Source organism: Amborella trichopoda, chromosome 6 (assembly GCF_054954075.1).
Source record: "Amborella trichopoda isolate Santa Cruz 75 chromosome 6, AtrichopodaSantaCruz75HAP2 v2.0, whole genome shotgun sequence".
NCBI lineage: Eukaryota > Viridiplantae > Streptophyta > Magnoliopsida > Amborellales > Amborellaceae > Amborella > Amborella trichopoda.
Genome location: NC_142341.1, coordinates 42,501,499 through 42,518,358, shown reverse-complemented (window position 1 = coordinate 42,518,358; position 16,860 = coordinate 42,501,499). Strand labels below are relative to the sequence as shown.

General features: G+C 35.3%; 1 protein-coding gene across 21 annotated transcripts in view; it reads right to left on the bottom strand.

Annotated features, from left to right (window-relative positions):
• LOC18430013 (uncharacterized) overlaps nt 1–16,860 on the bottom strand; it is a 65,318-nt gene that overhangs the window by 8,132 nt on the left and 40,326 nt on the right. For 6 of the 21 annotated variants that reach the window (XR_016058605.1, XM_088870931.1, XM_088870932.1 and 3 more), the window contains 5 exons: nt 8,694–8,810; nt 6,249–6,360; nt 5,260–5,374; nt 2,175–2,247; nt 1,992–2,055 (listed from right to left, as the gene is read on the bottom strand). Coding sequence is in view for 19 of the 21 variants with exons in the window: in XM_088870931.1 (XP_088727057.1) it covers nt 1,992–2,055; nt 2,175–2,247; nt 5,260–5,374; nt 6,249–6,360; nt 8,694–8,810 (481 nt within the window). In the remaining 2 variants the exon portion in view is untranslated. Of the gene's footprint in view, nt 1–1,986; nt 2,056–2,166; nt 2,248–2,321; nt 2,888–5,259; nt 5,375–6,248; nt 6,361–8,693; nt 8,811–16,860 lie in introns of those variants that run through there. The other 15 variants (XM_088870933.1, XM_088870935.1, XM_088870950.1 and 12 more) reach the window with 6 other exon arrangements.

Sequence of the window (16,860 nt, the reverse complement as noted above, 5' to 3'; positions counted from 1 at the left end):
ACACACTTCTCCCGAGGATAAAAAATAAGTTTAGAGTCAAAATAAAGTATTATATACTCTGAGAATTTTTATTTTTGATACAAGGCAGTCTCAAGCATTTTTAGCTATTGGATGTGAAATCCTATAGATGAAAGTGGATGTGAAATCCAATAGATGAAAGGTCTCAAAAGATTCAAAGATGATGAAAAAAAGCTTGGCAAGTTTGTGAAAACTCTTGTTTCCAAGTTCTTGAGGATGGACATAGTCTCGTTGTTCAATAAGCTTGAATGGAAGGACGACACACTTCTCCCGAGGAAAAAAATAAGTTTAGAGTCAAAATAAAGTATTATATACTATGGGACTTTTTATTTTTGATACAAGGTAGTGTCAAGCATTTTTAGCCATTGGATGTAAAATCCAATAGATGAAAGTGTCGCAACATTTAAAAATTTTTATTTTGGACTTATGCCTAAACAATGACACATCCTGAACCTCCCCGATTTTAAATTTAATGGTCAATGATGATTGTGACTTCTTTGTTTAAAAAATAAACGGTATCATTGTATACATTTTTTAAAAATAAAAAAGAAGAGAATTTGTGTACAAAATTAAATTAAAAAAGTGGAAAAATAAATATTAAGTTCGACAATTGCTTATGTTAACGAGGCATCAAACTTGTTTTCTACTAACGAGAAAAATGTGCAAGCATGAGGAGTCGAGTTTACCACTCTCTCACAACCCTTAAAACATTGTTTTTCTCTCTCTAAAACAACCACCCAATGAATACAAAAAGCCCACCTTTACTTTTTCTATTTTGCACATATTTACCTGCATTAATTTTCTCGGTATGCAAGATATCTATTATTTATTATTCTCGGTATACAAGATATCCATGATCAATTAAGCCCAAATTAAGGGACGACTACATGTCACAAAAATAAAATAGAACCCTATCTCTAAAACTTCTAAATGATAATAAAAAGGCAAGCTTTCTATGCTTTCCCTGTAGCATAGAAGTTCTATCATTTCCCTTATCCAACTGTCCATTCTGAATGGAGGGCTAAGATTGTCCCAATCACAATGTCACATCTTTATACTATTTTATTTAAAAAATTTTTTCTACAAACTATTTTCACTTCAAATTATATTTTATCGAAAAATTATTTTTAATAGTTTTTATAGGTGCACCCCAATGAGAAGGTGACACCTACCAAATTTCATATTCATACAAGTTGTATAAAAAAAACCAAAAATAAAAAACTTTGACATCGGATATAAGATCATACGGTAAGTGGCTCTCTTAATCAAAATTGGACTGCTGGATGATAAAAAGAGAATAAAACTTCTATATTGTATGGAAAGCCTAAAAACCTTTGCCATAAAAAAACTTCAGGTGCCTATCTTAACTTTAATCCCTATCTTTTAAGGGAGAGAGGGAGAGGGGAAGAGAGATACGTGATAGAGAGAACATGTAGAGAAAATTGTGAGAGAAAGATGAAGAGAAAATCAAGGTGAAAAAATAGGTTTTCATATTTTAAAGAGAGGAAGATGAGTACGTAAGAAATTGAGATAGAAAGAAAATCAATATTTATTTTGCTTTTGCTTATATTTTAAGGAGAGAGAGATGAGTAGGTAAGAGAATGAGATGGAAGGAAAATTTTATTTTGCTTTTGCTTAAATAAAAGAGCAAGTTTATATAAGGATGCTACCTTGTAGAACTACGGATGCCCCTCAAAAATCCATTGGAATTTTTTAATGTTGAAAAATCCTTTGATTGATCATCTCAACATCGAAAAATACAAAGATTTTAACTCTAAAAAATAGTACATTTTACACTATATTATCTACACCGTCCGTTTTCAAAATTTTCATATGTTAATAAATCTACTTGATTTTAACTATTTTTGAAATTTAAACTTTTATAATTAGATATAAAAATAGATTTTGAAATAATCTTAAAAACATTTTACATCAAAGCTATATACCATGATAAAATTTGAAAGGCACCTTACCTCTACACCTACGGAAGTGTCCATATGCCAACAGCACCCTTTCCGTCTTCCTTTTTTCTGAATTCTAAGCCAGCCAAAAATAATAGAAGCTCAGTAATAGATTGATTTGCCAGCATTAGATACAAGCTCTCTGAGTCTCAAAAAAGGCCAAGCTTGAAAATTGAAAATCATATACCATCGTGCCTGTTTCTATTGGACTTGGCTCCTTGACTTATAAGGGCCTGTTTATTGCGCTGCTGTTTGTGCGATGCAAAGTTTGGAGAAGAGTAGAGAGAGAGTGAGACTCGCAACAATTTTTACAAGAATGCTCAACTAAAGGAGAGTGACCTATCTAACAAGGATCTCAACACAATGAATTATTTGACTCAAGGAGATGAGCAAGGATCAATGTCCAAATTTTGTTTACAATTTTTAAACTGAGAGAGAGAGAGAGAGAGAGAGAGAGAGAGAGAGAGAGAGAGAGAGAGAGAGAGAGAGAGAGAGAGAATCTCAACAATTTTTACACTCTGAGAAAGAGAGAGAGAGATCCAGACCAATTTCTACAATTGCACTTCCCAACTGTAAAAGCGAAAGGTATTTAGTAAAATCCTCAACTCGATGAAAAGCCTAGGCTCGGTTCTCCGACTTCAGTCAATATTATTAGTGAAAAGAAGACAAATGTAAGAAAAAGAAAGCCCCCAAATTAGTGTGACTAGAATTCTCAACAAAAGACTGCTCCCTCTCCTGCTCTGATCGTCGAAAGCACTGAATCCATATGTGCTGACAACACCAATAATGAAACCCATCCATCAGCATCTAATTCATTCATTTTCATAAGCCACAACTGACTCTGGGAAAGCAGATCCCTGAGCAAGCACTTCGTTGAACTTCTCAGTCTTGTCCAAGACCACCACAATCTGTAGAAGCAGATAAAACCCACAAAAAGAAGGCAATTTGTGTGTGTGAGTGCGTGAGAGAGAGAGAGAGATGCCCACTGAATTCAAGTTTTCAAAAACAGTAAGGTCCCCCACTGAATGCAAGCCTTCAGTAGTGCCCAAATCTTCCACTGAATTCAAGTTTTCAAACACTTCTAAAATCAGAACAACAAACATAAAGGTCCCTCGACTGCTGCGCAATTAAATACATCATGAAATGATGTCCAAATTGAAAATTTCCCTACAGATCAGTACCATCTAAAATATCACTTCTAGAATAAACCTCAGACAAACATCAAATGATATTGAGATGTAGTGAGCAACATATAAAACCTGTAAACTAACTATGATGAGAACAATAAAAAACAACACGAACTTTCAAAAATAGCAAAACTTCCAAAAAAGAATAGTAAACTACTAGCTATAATGAATAGTATAAACTATTAACTCCTAGCCGTCAGATCTTCAATGGGTGGTTTAAAATTTATATCACTATCTGAATTTTAATCTTTTTTCTAGACATCAAATCTTAATGAAAATTTAGACATGTGCACTAAAAAAATAGGGCGCACAATAAAAATATATATAAAAAATATTTCTTAAATATAAAATGACCGAAACACCTTGAAAAAATGATGGGGGTAACTTGATCATTTTAAATTATTGAAAGTAATTGTTTTATATTTTTATATGGTGCAAGATAGCACTACGTATATACACCCAAAAGTTCATATTAATCTGCTTTACAGAGAAAAGATTAAAATTATAATAGTAATATAAATTTTGAACACGCGATCAAAATCTAATTGCTGGGAGCTACTAGTCGAATTGCTATGATGACATCATCATAAATTGGATCTGACATCACAAATCGGATTTTACAATAGCTGGGAGCTAGTAGTAGAATCGCTAGAATGACATCATAAATTGGATGTCACAAAATCAAAAGCTAGCAGTCGAATTGCTCGGATGTCATCATCATAAATTGGATATGATGTCACATATCAGATTTTACAATGGGTAGTGATTTCATGCAACGATTGTATAGTAATATAATGCAACGATCTTCAAAAACCATGTTAGAGCCATTTGTTTCATCTAAAATTTAAAATACACACTTCCCTCAAAAATTCATCGGAAAAACTAGTTTTAATATTGGAAAACCCTTTGATTGATCATCTCGACATCGAGATGTCTGACCACGAAAAATAAAAAGATTTTAAGTCTTAGAAAGTGCATTTTACAACATATTATCTACACCGTCCATTTTCAAGACTTTCATATGTTTATAGAATCTACATGATTTTAACTATTTTTTAAATTTAAAATTTTATAATTAGATATAAAAATAGATTTTGAGATAACCGTAAGAACATTTTACATAAAAAATATATACCATGATAAAATTTGAAGGGCACCTTACCTCTACACCTACGGAGGCGTCCGTATGCCAACTGCACCCCATATATGTACACACACAAACACACACACACATACATATGCATATATAGAGGTATGTATACATAATATATATATATATATATATATATATATATATATATATATATATATATATATAATGTTTCGCCTCCGTCACAGACAGTTTTGCCTAAAAACCGCCACGGACCTACGAGAGCTATGGCATTTCCCCCCATATTTTTTGCTTCAAATTGACGTAAAAAAATCTCGCCACGGACATGCTAAGTCCGTGAATGTTTTTAATCCATGCCGTTCGAAAAAAATTGGATAGCGCCGAGTCTATGGGACAAAATACCGTTCATTTCTACCCATATATATATATATATATGAAAAATTATGAGATTAGCCCACTAGCTCATACGAACATATGAGCCCAACGGCCCAGTTTGAATCTGGGCCGATCTGACGGTTACAACCTCATTTCGTATTTTAATTTTAATTTTTTTTCTAAAAATCCAAATAACATGAAAATTAAGGCGTGTATTCTTCTCATCAAGGCGCACCTAATAAAAATATTCTGAACATAATTTGCCATAATTAATTTGACCAAAATACCCTCAAAACGTTTCAAGGGTATTTTGGTCAATTTATTTCGTGCAAAGTACTTTTTTGATATTTTTATTAGATTCACCTATTTTTGAAGAATACACAACTAAAATTTCAAATTACTTGGATTCGTAGAAAAAAAATAAAATTCAAATACGAAATCAGATTGTGATCGTCAGATCGGCCCAGATTGGGCTCATATGAACACATATGTTCATATGAGCTACTGGGCTAATCTTAGCATTTTCCTATACATATATATATATATATATAGCAACACTATTTTTTGCATATAAGCAAACAATTTCCTATGCTTCACAAATGTTCACCTTGATCTTGCATATTCTGGTTTTCTCCAGTAGGGTTTGATGCCATAGAATTCTCTATGGCAGATTTTGTCTCCATAATAAGCATCTTTAGAGATATTTTCCTCAAATAATCTGCCTGGAAATCAATAATTCAGAGGTGAGAAATGTGAATATTGAGATTCACGTAAGGGACTAACATTTATGAGTATAAAGCATCCAACTAATCACGATATACAGGATTAAGTATAGAATCATAAGCAAAAATATCTAATTAGTTTGTCATGAATAACTACAGCATAATACACAAATTTCTTGCTTAAAAATTAACACTCAAGAAATATCATGCCGATTTGAACAACTGAGAAAGGAAAAATAAAGAAAATGAATGGAATCAACCAAGAATGGCAACAGAACCATCTATGTGGCATTATGTGTACACATGACAAATACAGGATGCATGTAGCATGCACATGTAAATACGTTGGTATACATGCATGATTATTGGTGCATGCATGTTCGTATGCACAACACTCAAATAAAAGGATGTTATTTGTAATAGAAATATCTAAATATACAAAATATTTATCAAAAAAAATATGTACGACAGTTTAGAAGCCAAATTTAAAAACCTTCAAGACACAATGTTATTTAAAGTGATTTACCCACTAAAACTTTGTAGGACTTCAAATGATTATCTGCTAACTAGAGCAAATAAGTAGTGTTTGTCTCCCACAATACTGACATATACACTTCTATCTTACATACCCGATTGTATGATACAATTCAGTGTGAACCCAATTCTACATTGACATTGTCATATTATCATATTTCATTCCAAATAGACTTCCAAGCTGGCAAATTTAATAGGAACATGAAACTGTAAAATGAGATGAAATTTCTTGAGACGAAATGAAAAAGAAGAAGATAAAGAAGGGAAACCAAGAAAACAATCACTAGGTATCCACAACTGAAAATATAAATTACAGATTGACAAGGAGAGAAAGGAGAACCTGGTTCTCAGCACTAGTAAAGATCTTCTCTTCAAATCTTGCAGCAATTTTCCTGAGTTCAGACAGTCCATCGCAGCCACCTGCTGGCAAGTGCCTCTTAAGAGTTTCCATTCTGCAAATGAAAAACAGTAAAGGCCATCAACTAGAGCAGTAGAGCTTGTGGTTTTATGGATCAAGCTATTTAATATTTAAGGAAAATCCTCCAATATCTGATGAAGACCTGACATTAGTATTAATTAGCCAACACTCCCGAAGACTCACTCCCAAAAACAAAAGTTTATACCTTATTCCATGATTAACCGATCAAAACAACACCCGCTGATCAAAGGCCTAAAACAACACCTACTGATAACAACTAGACCTGACCCAGGGACTTTTGAATGCCCTTCCTTGGCTTGCGGCAGGCTCAGAGGCACCACCAAAGTTCCTCTCAAGCCGGAACGGGACTGAAAGAGGTACCTTTCTAAGCTAAGGAATATATACTATTAACTATATCATCTTCTAGGGCAGCCTTGTAAACAGGCGAGCTAATACAGGAATGACCCCCCTTACTACAGTTCCTAAGGGAGATGGAACCGTCCTAGCTACGCTACCCACCGGCCATGGTTTTAAAATGCAGTCGCATCATGCGGCATGCGGTGGGCTTCGCATTAGAACTGACCGCATATGTGCTTTTGACCTATGCGGCCGCATATGTGCCGCATTGTAGCTGCATCCCGCATCACACCGCATCCCCTTTCGCCAATTGTTTTTTTGATTTTGCCCCTCGGGGAGGGGTAAAATGGTCTTTTTGACCATCTAAAAATGGGGGAAACTGTTTGGGGGGTATTAAACCCCGTAAACGAGGATTTCCAGCCACTTTTGTGGATTTGTTAAAAAATTGACTTCAAATTTCAAATTTGACTCTCAAAATAGATGATTGTATTAAGTTATTAACTATTAACTCTTCTTGAGCTTGACTTTTGGTTTGTAATATCACTATTTTGTGCTTATGGTTGTTGATGGTTGTGCTTTTGTGCTTATGGTGCAAATTTGTGCTTTTGGTTGTTGATTGTTGTATGTTTTATGAAGCTAGTTTTAAATTTCCAGTTTCTATCAAGGGATAGTGGATAACTGGATACAGAATCTCCGACAGCTAATAATTTTGAAGTTAATCATTAAACTAAAATACCTACTATCACATATATCACCTCCACATTTTTTCTATGCATTAACCTATTTTTTTAGATTTTTTAAATTTTTGTTACATTTATTGACCGCATCGTCACGATGCATCCGCATCCAGGCCGCATCGAGCCGCATTGGCCCCTCCACCGCTTTTGGCCGCATCCCGCATTTTAAAACCCTGCCACCGGCATCCCTTTGTTCGATTGAAGATTCATATGCATATCAAGACCCAGTGGGAAAGGCACTACCCAATTGAAGGTGGAGGGACAGCCAATTCAAGATCCTTCTATAGTTGCAGATCGAGATGAATATGGACTGTGCGTGCGGGTGATAGCCTTTCTTATACAATGAATAGACAAGCTTATTCTCCGGTCTGGGCTTGTTCCAACCTCTTGATTGCCGCTCTGAGAACGGTTCTACTATTGAATATGGACCAATGTTGCGCCGGTCGATAGTAGCAGCCGAAACCAATATTGATGGTTCGGTATTGCCTCTGGTATTGCTCAATCTTTCTCTCAATTCCAAGGCCATGTGTATTTCACTAGCGCAAAAAGAAATTTGAAATGTATATAATTGAATATAGCCAATCAACATATAGGTAAATAGTCATTACAAAGATCCAATGTTCAAATTTTTGGGTGAAAACATAAAAATAAAGAGATGTCCATGATCATTTATAAATACTCTTTATTCCCAAACGATTAAGACAAGGACCCGGTTTCCATGCGGCCAAGCCGGCATATATAAATATGCGGGCCTCTTAATATATCTATGTTTGAGATGGATTTTTAAGACTTAATTTTTAAGGACATGTAATTTCTAACATGGAGATCATGAATATAAATAAATAAATAAATTTCAAAAATTAAAAATAATAATTCTAGTAAGAAAACATTTGGACCGTTAGTTACCATTGTTTTTAGATGGAACATCTACTTGCATCAATCTTTAAGATGGATGCTATACACTTTCCGGACCGCATATGTAGAAGTGCAGTTCAGCCAGCATGAAACAATTTTCCCTTAGTCCATCACAACAAGGGTAAGTTGTATTATTCTTCTTTTTCTCTAATATCATTGGAATTCTAAAAATTTCCAGTTTTACTGAACCCATACCAAAGGAAGAAATATATTTCAATAAAAAACAGCACACAAAGACGGGCAAAATCAAATTGGGAATGCAAAAGACTCCAGAAATAAACAATGAAAACAAGAAATATACCGATATGTATATATATATATATATATATATAGAGAGAGAGAGAGAGAGAGAGCTCACATCATATTCACAATCCTCTGCCTAGAATCAGCTGACAGCTCTGTCCTCCAATCGTTAGCATCTGATAGAACTAGATTACCCTCGTCTTGAGCAGGCATCCAACCACCGTTATCCATGCTTTTCAAAAACCCAAAAATAAACATAAATATTGTATAAAATCTCAAGAACTAATCTTTTATTCCCCAGTGACCTAAACAAGAGAAAGATTATCAGTATTCCAGCCAACTCTCAGGGCTTGAAAATTTCAAGAAGCCAATAATGTTCACTTCCCCAGAAAGGAAAACCCAATTCCTGAACCCAAGGGCTCTAAATATTGAAAAGCCTTAACAACCTACAAACGTGGTCTTCTCTATTCCTTAAAAAACTCCAATTTCAAATCCAAAGAATCTCAAAACTACAAAATTCAGCAGCTCAAGATCCTTTCTCCTCAATGGCCCAAAAACGAAAACACGAAGTTTGCAATTAGAGGGAGTTTAGAAGATTAAGAGAGAGAGAGAGAGAAAGAGAGAGTGAAAGATAGAGAGAGAGAGAGTGAGAGAGAGAGTTGAGTAATTGAGAACTGAGAAGTGACTGTTAAGATTGGAATAAAGTTGTTACTGTTTCAAACAAAAAGAGAGATGGGTGGTTGACTTGGGCCAATGTAAAAGGACAGTAAGAAAGAAGTATCAGGATAAATGCTCTCGCAGGAGCACATTGTATACTTATTCCCTCAGGATCCAATCGCGAATGAATTGCCAATGTTATAAGATCCTTATTGTTGTTACAAAGAGGTCATCATTGTTGATAGCCATGAGACGTTGAATGGTAGCCATTCCAGAATTTCTTTTCTGAGTGATTCGGTAGAGACTCTAAAGTTTTAGATAAAATACGAAATGCTCTACGTCAACCATTTTTTTTTTCAAAATTGCCCCTCACTTAATTTGAATTTTGATTTTTTTTTTTTAATATTTTTGCTTTCTTTAAGTAGGGCAGTGCCATAAAGCTTGGGGGACTATCCTACTTCAAAATCCAAGTTGATCGCGGGCAATTTTGGAAAAATATAAAAAAAGTGGGTTGACGACCCTCTTTGTAATTTTCGGAGCATTTGTATTATACCTAAAATTTTAGGGTTAGTAAGTCACTCTTCTTTTTTTTTTGAATTTTGAATTTTTATTTTTGCTTTCTGTAAGTGGGACAGTGCCATAAAGCTTGGGGGACTGTCCTACAAACGAAAAATCAAAACCGAGTTGATCGTGGGCAATTTTGGAAAAATATAAAAAAAGTGGGTTGACGACCCTCTTTGTAATTTTTGGAGCATTTTGTATTTTACCTAAAATTTTAGGGTCAGTATGTCACTCTTCTTTTTTTCTAAATGTTAAATGTAATCAACATATTTTCTATATATCAAACACGAACAAGTGACTAGATGTCCATCAAGAAGTTCATCTTAGATTGGGAGTTTGGTAAGTGTGCCCACGTGTCCATCTATCAATAACATACAATATAGATTAATTAGATAGGTCCAATAGAACTAATGCCAACAAAATAATATAAAAGTTGATTTTATGTGCCAAAGGGTGTATGATCTCTCACAACAAACTTTTACTAAGAACTCAAAATTTAATTTTTTTTTTTAAAATACACTTCTAAAAATAGATCCCCATATTTACATTAAATACTATTGGTAGAGGTAGTTTTCTTGATGGACAAAATATACAATGTGTCCTTATGGGTGCACTTTAGAAAATACTAGTGTTATGCACGTGCGTTGGATGTGGTATAATTTACTTAAAAAATAATTGTTATTATGAATCACCATCACCACCATTATTATAATTACTATTAGCTTATTGAATAAATAAAATATTTATTTTATTTATAGGTATTATTTAATAATATATTTATCTTATTTATAGATATTATTAAATAATATAAAGTAATCAGGTATAATGAAATAACACCGATGCCACAATAATAGATTCAAACAATTGATAAAATAGTAGAAAGCTAGCTTTCTTTCTTTATTTATTTTTAAATATTCATAATTTTAATTATAAATGATCTAAAATTAATATATTTAAGTTCAATAAGATGTAAATTATTGAATAAGAATTTAAAAAAAGAGATGAGTTTCTATGGATTGAAAATAGTACTGATTTACAAATTTATTATAATAAAGCCATCTAAAAAAACGGAAACGAAAAAAAAATGGACAGCCTACGTTAATTGCATTAAAAAAACACTTTCTAGATTGCGTTTTCAAATTTTTCTTTTTTGTGATTGTTCATTAGAATGAAAAGAGAGTATATTTTAAAATTATGATCAAACAAATGGCCCTAACATAGTTTTTGAAGATTGTTGCATTATATTATTATACAATCGTCGCATGAAATCACTGGCCATATATATATATATATATATATATATATATATATATATATATATGTCCTTTTCTATTATACTACTATAGAACCATTGTATGAAATCATTCCCCCATATATATAGGGTAGTGATCTAATGCAACGATTGTATATAGTATAATGCAACCACACTTCTAAAAAACCATGTTTGTGGTATTTGTATGATCCAAAATTTTGCACACACACTCTCTTCATCTCAATAATCAGTCCCAAAAAAAAAGTTCGATTTGAATCCTAGATATGGTCAAAATGAGGCACCTCCAACAACGAATCTAGACAATTCATTTTGTGAATTTCATGATCTTAGTCTTTACAAACTCAAAATCATTTTTTTCTTTGTTAATATTGTTCATCTAATGTTAATAAAGTCATCTAAAAAATTGGACATGAAAAAATCCTCCTAAGGCCTAGATCTAAGCTTCTTATCAAAATGGACGGTCTATGTTAATTGGGCTTAAAAAAACCTTTATAGGTTGCGTTTTCAATTTTTTATTTTTTTGTTATTGTTCATTAGAATGAAAAGAATATATACTCTAAAATTTGGATCAAACAAATGACCCTAACATGGATTTTGAAAATTGTTACGTTATATTACAATACTATTGTTGCATGAAATCATTGCCCATATATATGTATATATATATATACACACACACATATACATATGCATATATACAGATACCTATACATATACATGCAAACACAATGTTTCAAAAAGCGCTAGGCGACATCTAAGCGGTCGGGGGAGTCGAGGCCGCCCAACGTCTAGGCGGGCACCCAGAACCTGGGCGGCCTAATAGATTTTTTTTTTTTTTTTTTTTGGGTTTTCTTTGTCTAAAATAGACTCTAATGGGCTTTAGGTTTCAAATGAATTTAAAATCCACAATTTTACCCCATTAGTATTAAAAAAATGACCCAAAAATATTATCAGGGAGCCGCATTTTCGCCCTTGGACGGGGCGCAAGCCTTGGGCGGCCACTTAAGAGGGTTCAAGCGGGCGCCTAGGCGGGTTCCCGAGCGCCTAGGCCGGCGCCCATGGATATCTGTCTAGTTTGGCCGCATAGACCTGGGCGATGCGCCCAAACCTACTGGACCGCCTAGGCGCTGGGTGGTCCACAATATATATATATATATATATATATAATCACTTGAAATTTTAGGCGTGTGTTCATCAAAAATAAGTGAATCTTCGAAAAATATCAAAAAAATATTTTACATGAAATAAATTGACCAAAATACTCCTGAAAAGTTTCGACGGGTATTTTGGTTATTTTGTTTTCGCAAATAATTTTTTTTATATTTTTATTAGGTGCGCCTTGATGAGAAGAATACACACCTAAAATTTCAAGTGATTTGGATCTGTAGAAAAATAAACTAAAATTCAAGCACCACCGGACATCCGTGATTGTCAGATCGGCCCAGATTCAATCTGGGCCGTTGGGTTCATATGTTCATATGATCTGGTGGGCTAATCCCATCTTTTCTCATATATATATATATATATATATAGATAGGTATATGAGTAAACTTTCCAATAGCTGGGTAGCTATAATGAATAGTAATATAGGAGGAATCCCAGTTGTCAGATCTTCATTATGTGATTGATAATACATATCACTATTTTAATTTTAATTTTTTTTTGTAAATCTGATTACGATGAAAATTTGGGTGTATATACCTAATACTATTACACACGATATAAAAATATAAAAAAATGACCGAAAAATACCCTCAAGGAGCCACATTTTTGCCCCTAGGCGGCCCGCAGGACCTGGGCGGCCATCTAGGAGGGTTCAGGCGGGCGCCTAGGCGGGGCTCTTAGGCAGGCGTCCAGGTATATCCGTCTAGTTTGGCCGCCTAGGTCTGGGCGATGCGCCCAAACCTTTTGGACCGCCTAGGCGTTGGGCGGTCCGCTTTATAAAACTATGCAAACACACACAAACATAGAGCCTAGGCCGAGAGACGAGTTCTCCAGTGTGGACCGAAATGGTCTCGCGAAGCCGGTCCTCAGATGGTGTAAGTCCTTCTCTAACTTGAAGAGCAGCAAACCAGATTGTAATAGAGTAGAGATGTGCGCGTATGCCGCACTTCATTTATGGGACTAATCAGGGAAGACGGTGAGTTCACCCGAAGTAACAAGCTAAGTTGTTTTTGGTAAATGTGGTATCTTATATAATTTGTTGTGTCGCCTATAGAAGGAGTTTCTACCTAGTCTACTAACTCACGTAAATACGGGTTTTGCACATCGATAAATAGAGATTGTCCCGGGCATGCAATATGCTTTATAAAGGAAAGGGTTGTTGGCGAGTTACGATTATCGGCAAGTGAGATAGCAGGAAGAAGTAGGTTTAATGCAACGATAGGTGAAAGTTATACCCAGGCTCAGAAGGAGGATAGGCTATTTTCTCGTTAAGCTTTCCTGTTCGAGTAGGCATAGGAACAGTTAGGCCATTCTAGTTTAGAGCTAAGCTTCCCCAATGGGCAATTAGCTATAGCAGGAAGGACCATGCGCGCAAGGGAAGCGAGTAAGGCTGCTTGCTGGCTTCAGACTAAAGCAAGGCATAGAATGAGCTAAGCAAGTAAAACAGATCTACGAGCTCAATCCCTCTTACCTGCTACTGCGCTCGAAAACAAGCTAGCGCTACCTTATAGAGCTGTAAGTGAATTCAGGTAGCGCTTAGTGTTAAGGAAGAGATTGTCCTTTACTGTCTTTCATAGCATTGTATAAGGTATTTTTTCATAACATTGTATAGGGTATTTCTTTTCTTCTTTACCCTCAAAATGTGTAAGTGTAGTTCGTGGGGATCAAGGAGGGTTCTCTTTCTCTCTCTAGAGTTTTGGTAATTTTACATGGCCTCTAAACAAAGATTGAATTTGTAAGTGCTTCCTCTCTCTCTACAAACCCCTCTCCATTTAGCGTTCTCTCTCTACAAACCCATTTCCTCTCTCTCCAGCGTTCCCTTTTTCTAGCGTTCCCTTTTTCCCTAGCGTTCCCTTTTTCCTTGTATTGTCTTTTTTAGGGCATCCTATACTATTCCATTTTGAATTTTGAGGGGAAAAAGGGGGCCTAAAAACAGGAAAAATAGTGGAAAAAAGGAGAGTTGTGGCCTCTGCAACTTCGTGTTTCCTATGCTAAATGCAAATAAGGTATTGGATTCTTGTCAAGTCTTGAGGCTCCGTGGCTTTGCAAATCTCACACCCATCAACTGTCATTGGGTAATCAATATTCAGCAAACTGAGGGTTTACCTGAACAGCTAAGTAGGAGATTGAGATTCTGATGCACTAATTGATTAGAACTCAAGTTCCATCATGGTTGCCACTGTGGCTCTTTCCTATGCATTTCTCCCGGTCGGGTCTTCTCTCTCCTTTTAGATTTCGCATTGGTTTCGAGGTTCTCGCATCTTCTACGCAACCCTCGATTTGTTGTTGTAGTGACTTGACTCGTTAGACTCATTTCTCTCTAACTGGGATTCCCTCTTTCTATCTCTTGATTCACTGTTGTAGTAGTGATTTGAAGCATTTGAGGGTTTTATCCCTCTCTGGATCTCTCCTCCCCCATCTCTCTTCCTCTCTTTAATTCTTTTCTCTCTCTTATCTTTTCATTCTTTCTCTCTCTACTGCATATCTTCTTAGAATCTCAGTTTAAGGTTGGCTCGTGTTTCTTTGGAGGGTTTCAGTTCAATTTTTGATTTGGTGAATAGCTTGTTGGTGTGGATTTTGGGGTGTTTTTATGGTTTGTGGAGCTGTTTTGCTCTACTGATTTAGGGTTTCGAGAGGAATCTTTCTTTTCTCTCTACGCTTTTTGTGGTTTGTGTTTTTCTTCCTTTTAACTATGGCCTCCTTAAGCTTCCCATCATTTCTATCTATTAAACTCAGTAGAGACAACTATCTCAAATGGAAGGCCCAAGTTTTCAATTGTATTGAAGGCCTGAATCTTGAAAGTCATCTTGATGGATCCAATCGGCCACGAAATGACCCTATTTCTGAGGCACCAAAAGAAAATCAAGGTGCCCAGCTTGAACCGTCAAAGGACCCCAAATTTATGGAATGGCGAATGAAGGATAAAACACTATTGAGTTGGTTACTTTCTACTCTCTTCGATGACTTACGCACAGAAATGATGCACCTAAAAACCACTCAAGAAGTGTGGGAGACGCTTTACAACACATATCAAAGGGAAACATTTGCCAATGTTCGCCAACTTAAAACAAAATTGATCAATTTACAAAAGGGCTCTCACTCAGTGATTGAATACCTGAACAAGTTCAAAACTATATGTGACCACCTTGCAACAATTGGTAGTCTAGTAAGTAATCAAGACATGGTCCTCTATACCCTCAAAGGTCTTGATTCAGAGTTTCAGTCTTTTGAGACCTTGATTACCAAACCACCATTTCCATGTTTCTCGGAGCTTCGATCCTCTCTTCTCACATTTGAAGCTCGGTTTGTATCTTCATTGGTTATTGAAAGTAATCCTCAACCCTTAGTGAACACATCATCAGGGTAAAGAGGTGGATTTATTCAAGGACGTGGTCGTTATGGAAGTAAAGGAGGTAGAGGTCGCAACCCAAATTAGCAAGGCATTCTTGGAGCCAACCCACCTTTCCATCAACCTCCTCAATCAAGAATGGGCATGATACCTCGCGTAACTTGCCAGTATTGTGGGCGACATGGACATATTGCTAAAAACTACTGGGACATCAAAAGTGCTTCATCGTCCCACAATGCGCTAGTACATGATTTCAGCAATCTATCAACCACTACCCCAACTGATCGTTCCTGGGGTATGGATTCCGGTGCAACTGCTCATATGACGGACGACAACTCTCAACTTAGAGGTATGATTCCTTACCATGGTTCTTGTATGGTATTCACTGGAGATGGTACTGCCTTACCTATAAGGCATATTGGAACTATGAGTATTTCCACTACCTTTGGTTCCTTAAATATTCCTAATGTTTTACTTGTTCCCAAACTAAAGAAACAACTCATATCTGTATCTCAATTTGCTAAAGATTTTCAGTGTTGCTTTGAGTTTACCCCTCATGGTTGTGTTGTGAAGGATCTACAAAGTGGGAAGGTGATTGCTGAGGGGGTGCTGAGAGAAGGTTTGTTTGTGCTTCAAAATGATCAACTCTACGGTCTTGCTACGATTATCTCCAAAGCTAGAAGAGGAGCTACTCTGTGGCATGAGCGCTTGGGTCATCCTAGTTTCACTATTGTTCGTCGTCTTGGAAGAGAGTTAGCTCTACCAAATTTTGTTGATGATTTCTCTCCTGGTTCACTGTGTTCTTCTTGTCAGTTAGGAAAACATTCTGAGTCTACAATTGACTCTTTTAGTAGAAAGTCTAATGCTCCTCTTGACTTAATTCATAGTGATGTTTGGGGTCCAGCCCATGTTACTTCCTTATCAGACTCTAAATTTTATGTTCTTTTCCTATATATATATATATATATATATAGGAAAAGTTTATATAAGGTTGCAACCTTATAATGTAGAGCTACAGATGCACCTAAAAAATCCATCGAAAAAGGTAGTTTTAATGTTGAAAAGCCCTTTGATTGATCATCTGGACATTGAGATGTATGATCGTGAAAAATAAAAGGATATCATGTCTCAAAAATAGTGCATCTTACAACATATTATCTACACTGTCCATTTTCAAGATTTTCATATGTTTATAGATCTACTTAATTTTAACCATTTTTAAAATTTAAAATTTTATAATTAGGTATAAAAATATATTTTGAAATAATCCTAAGAACA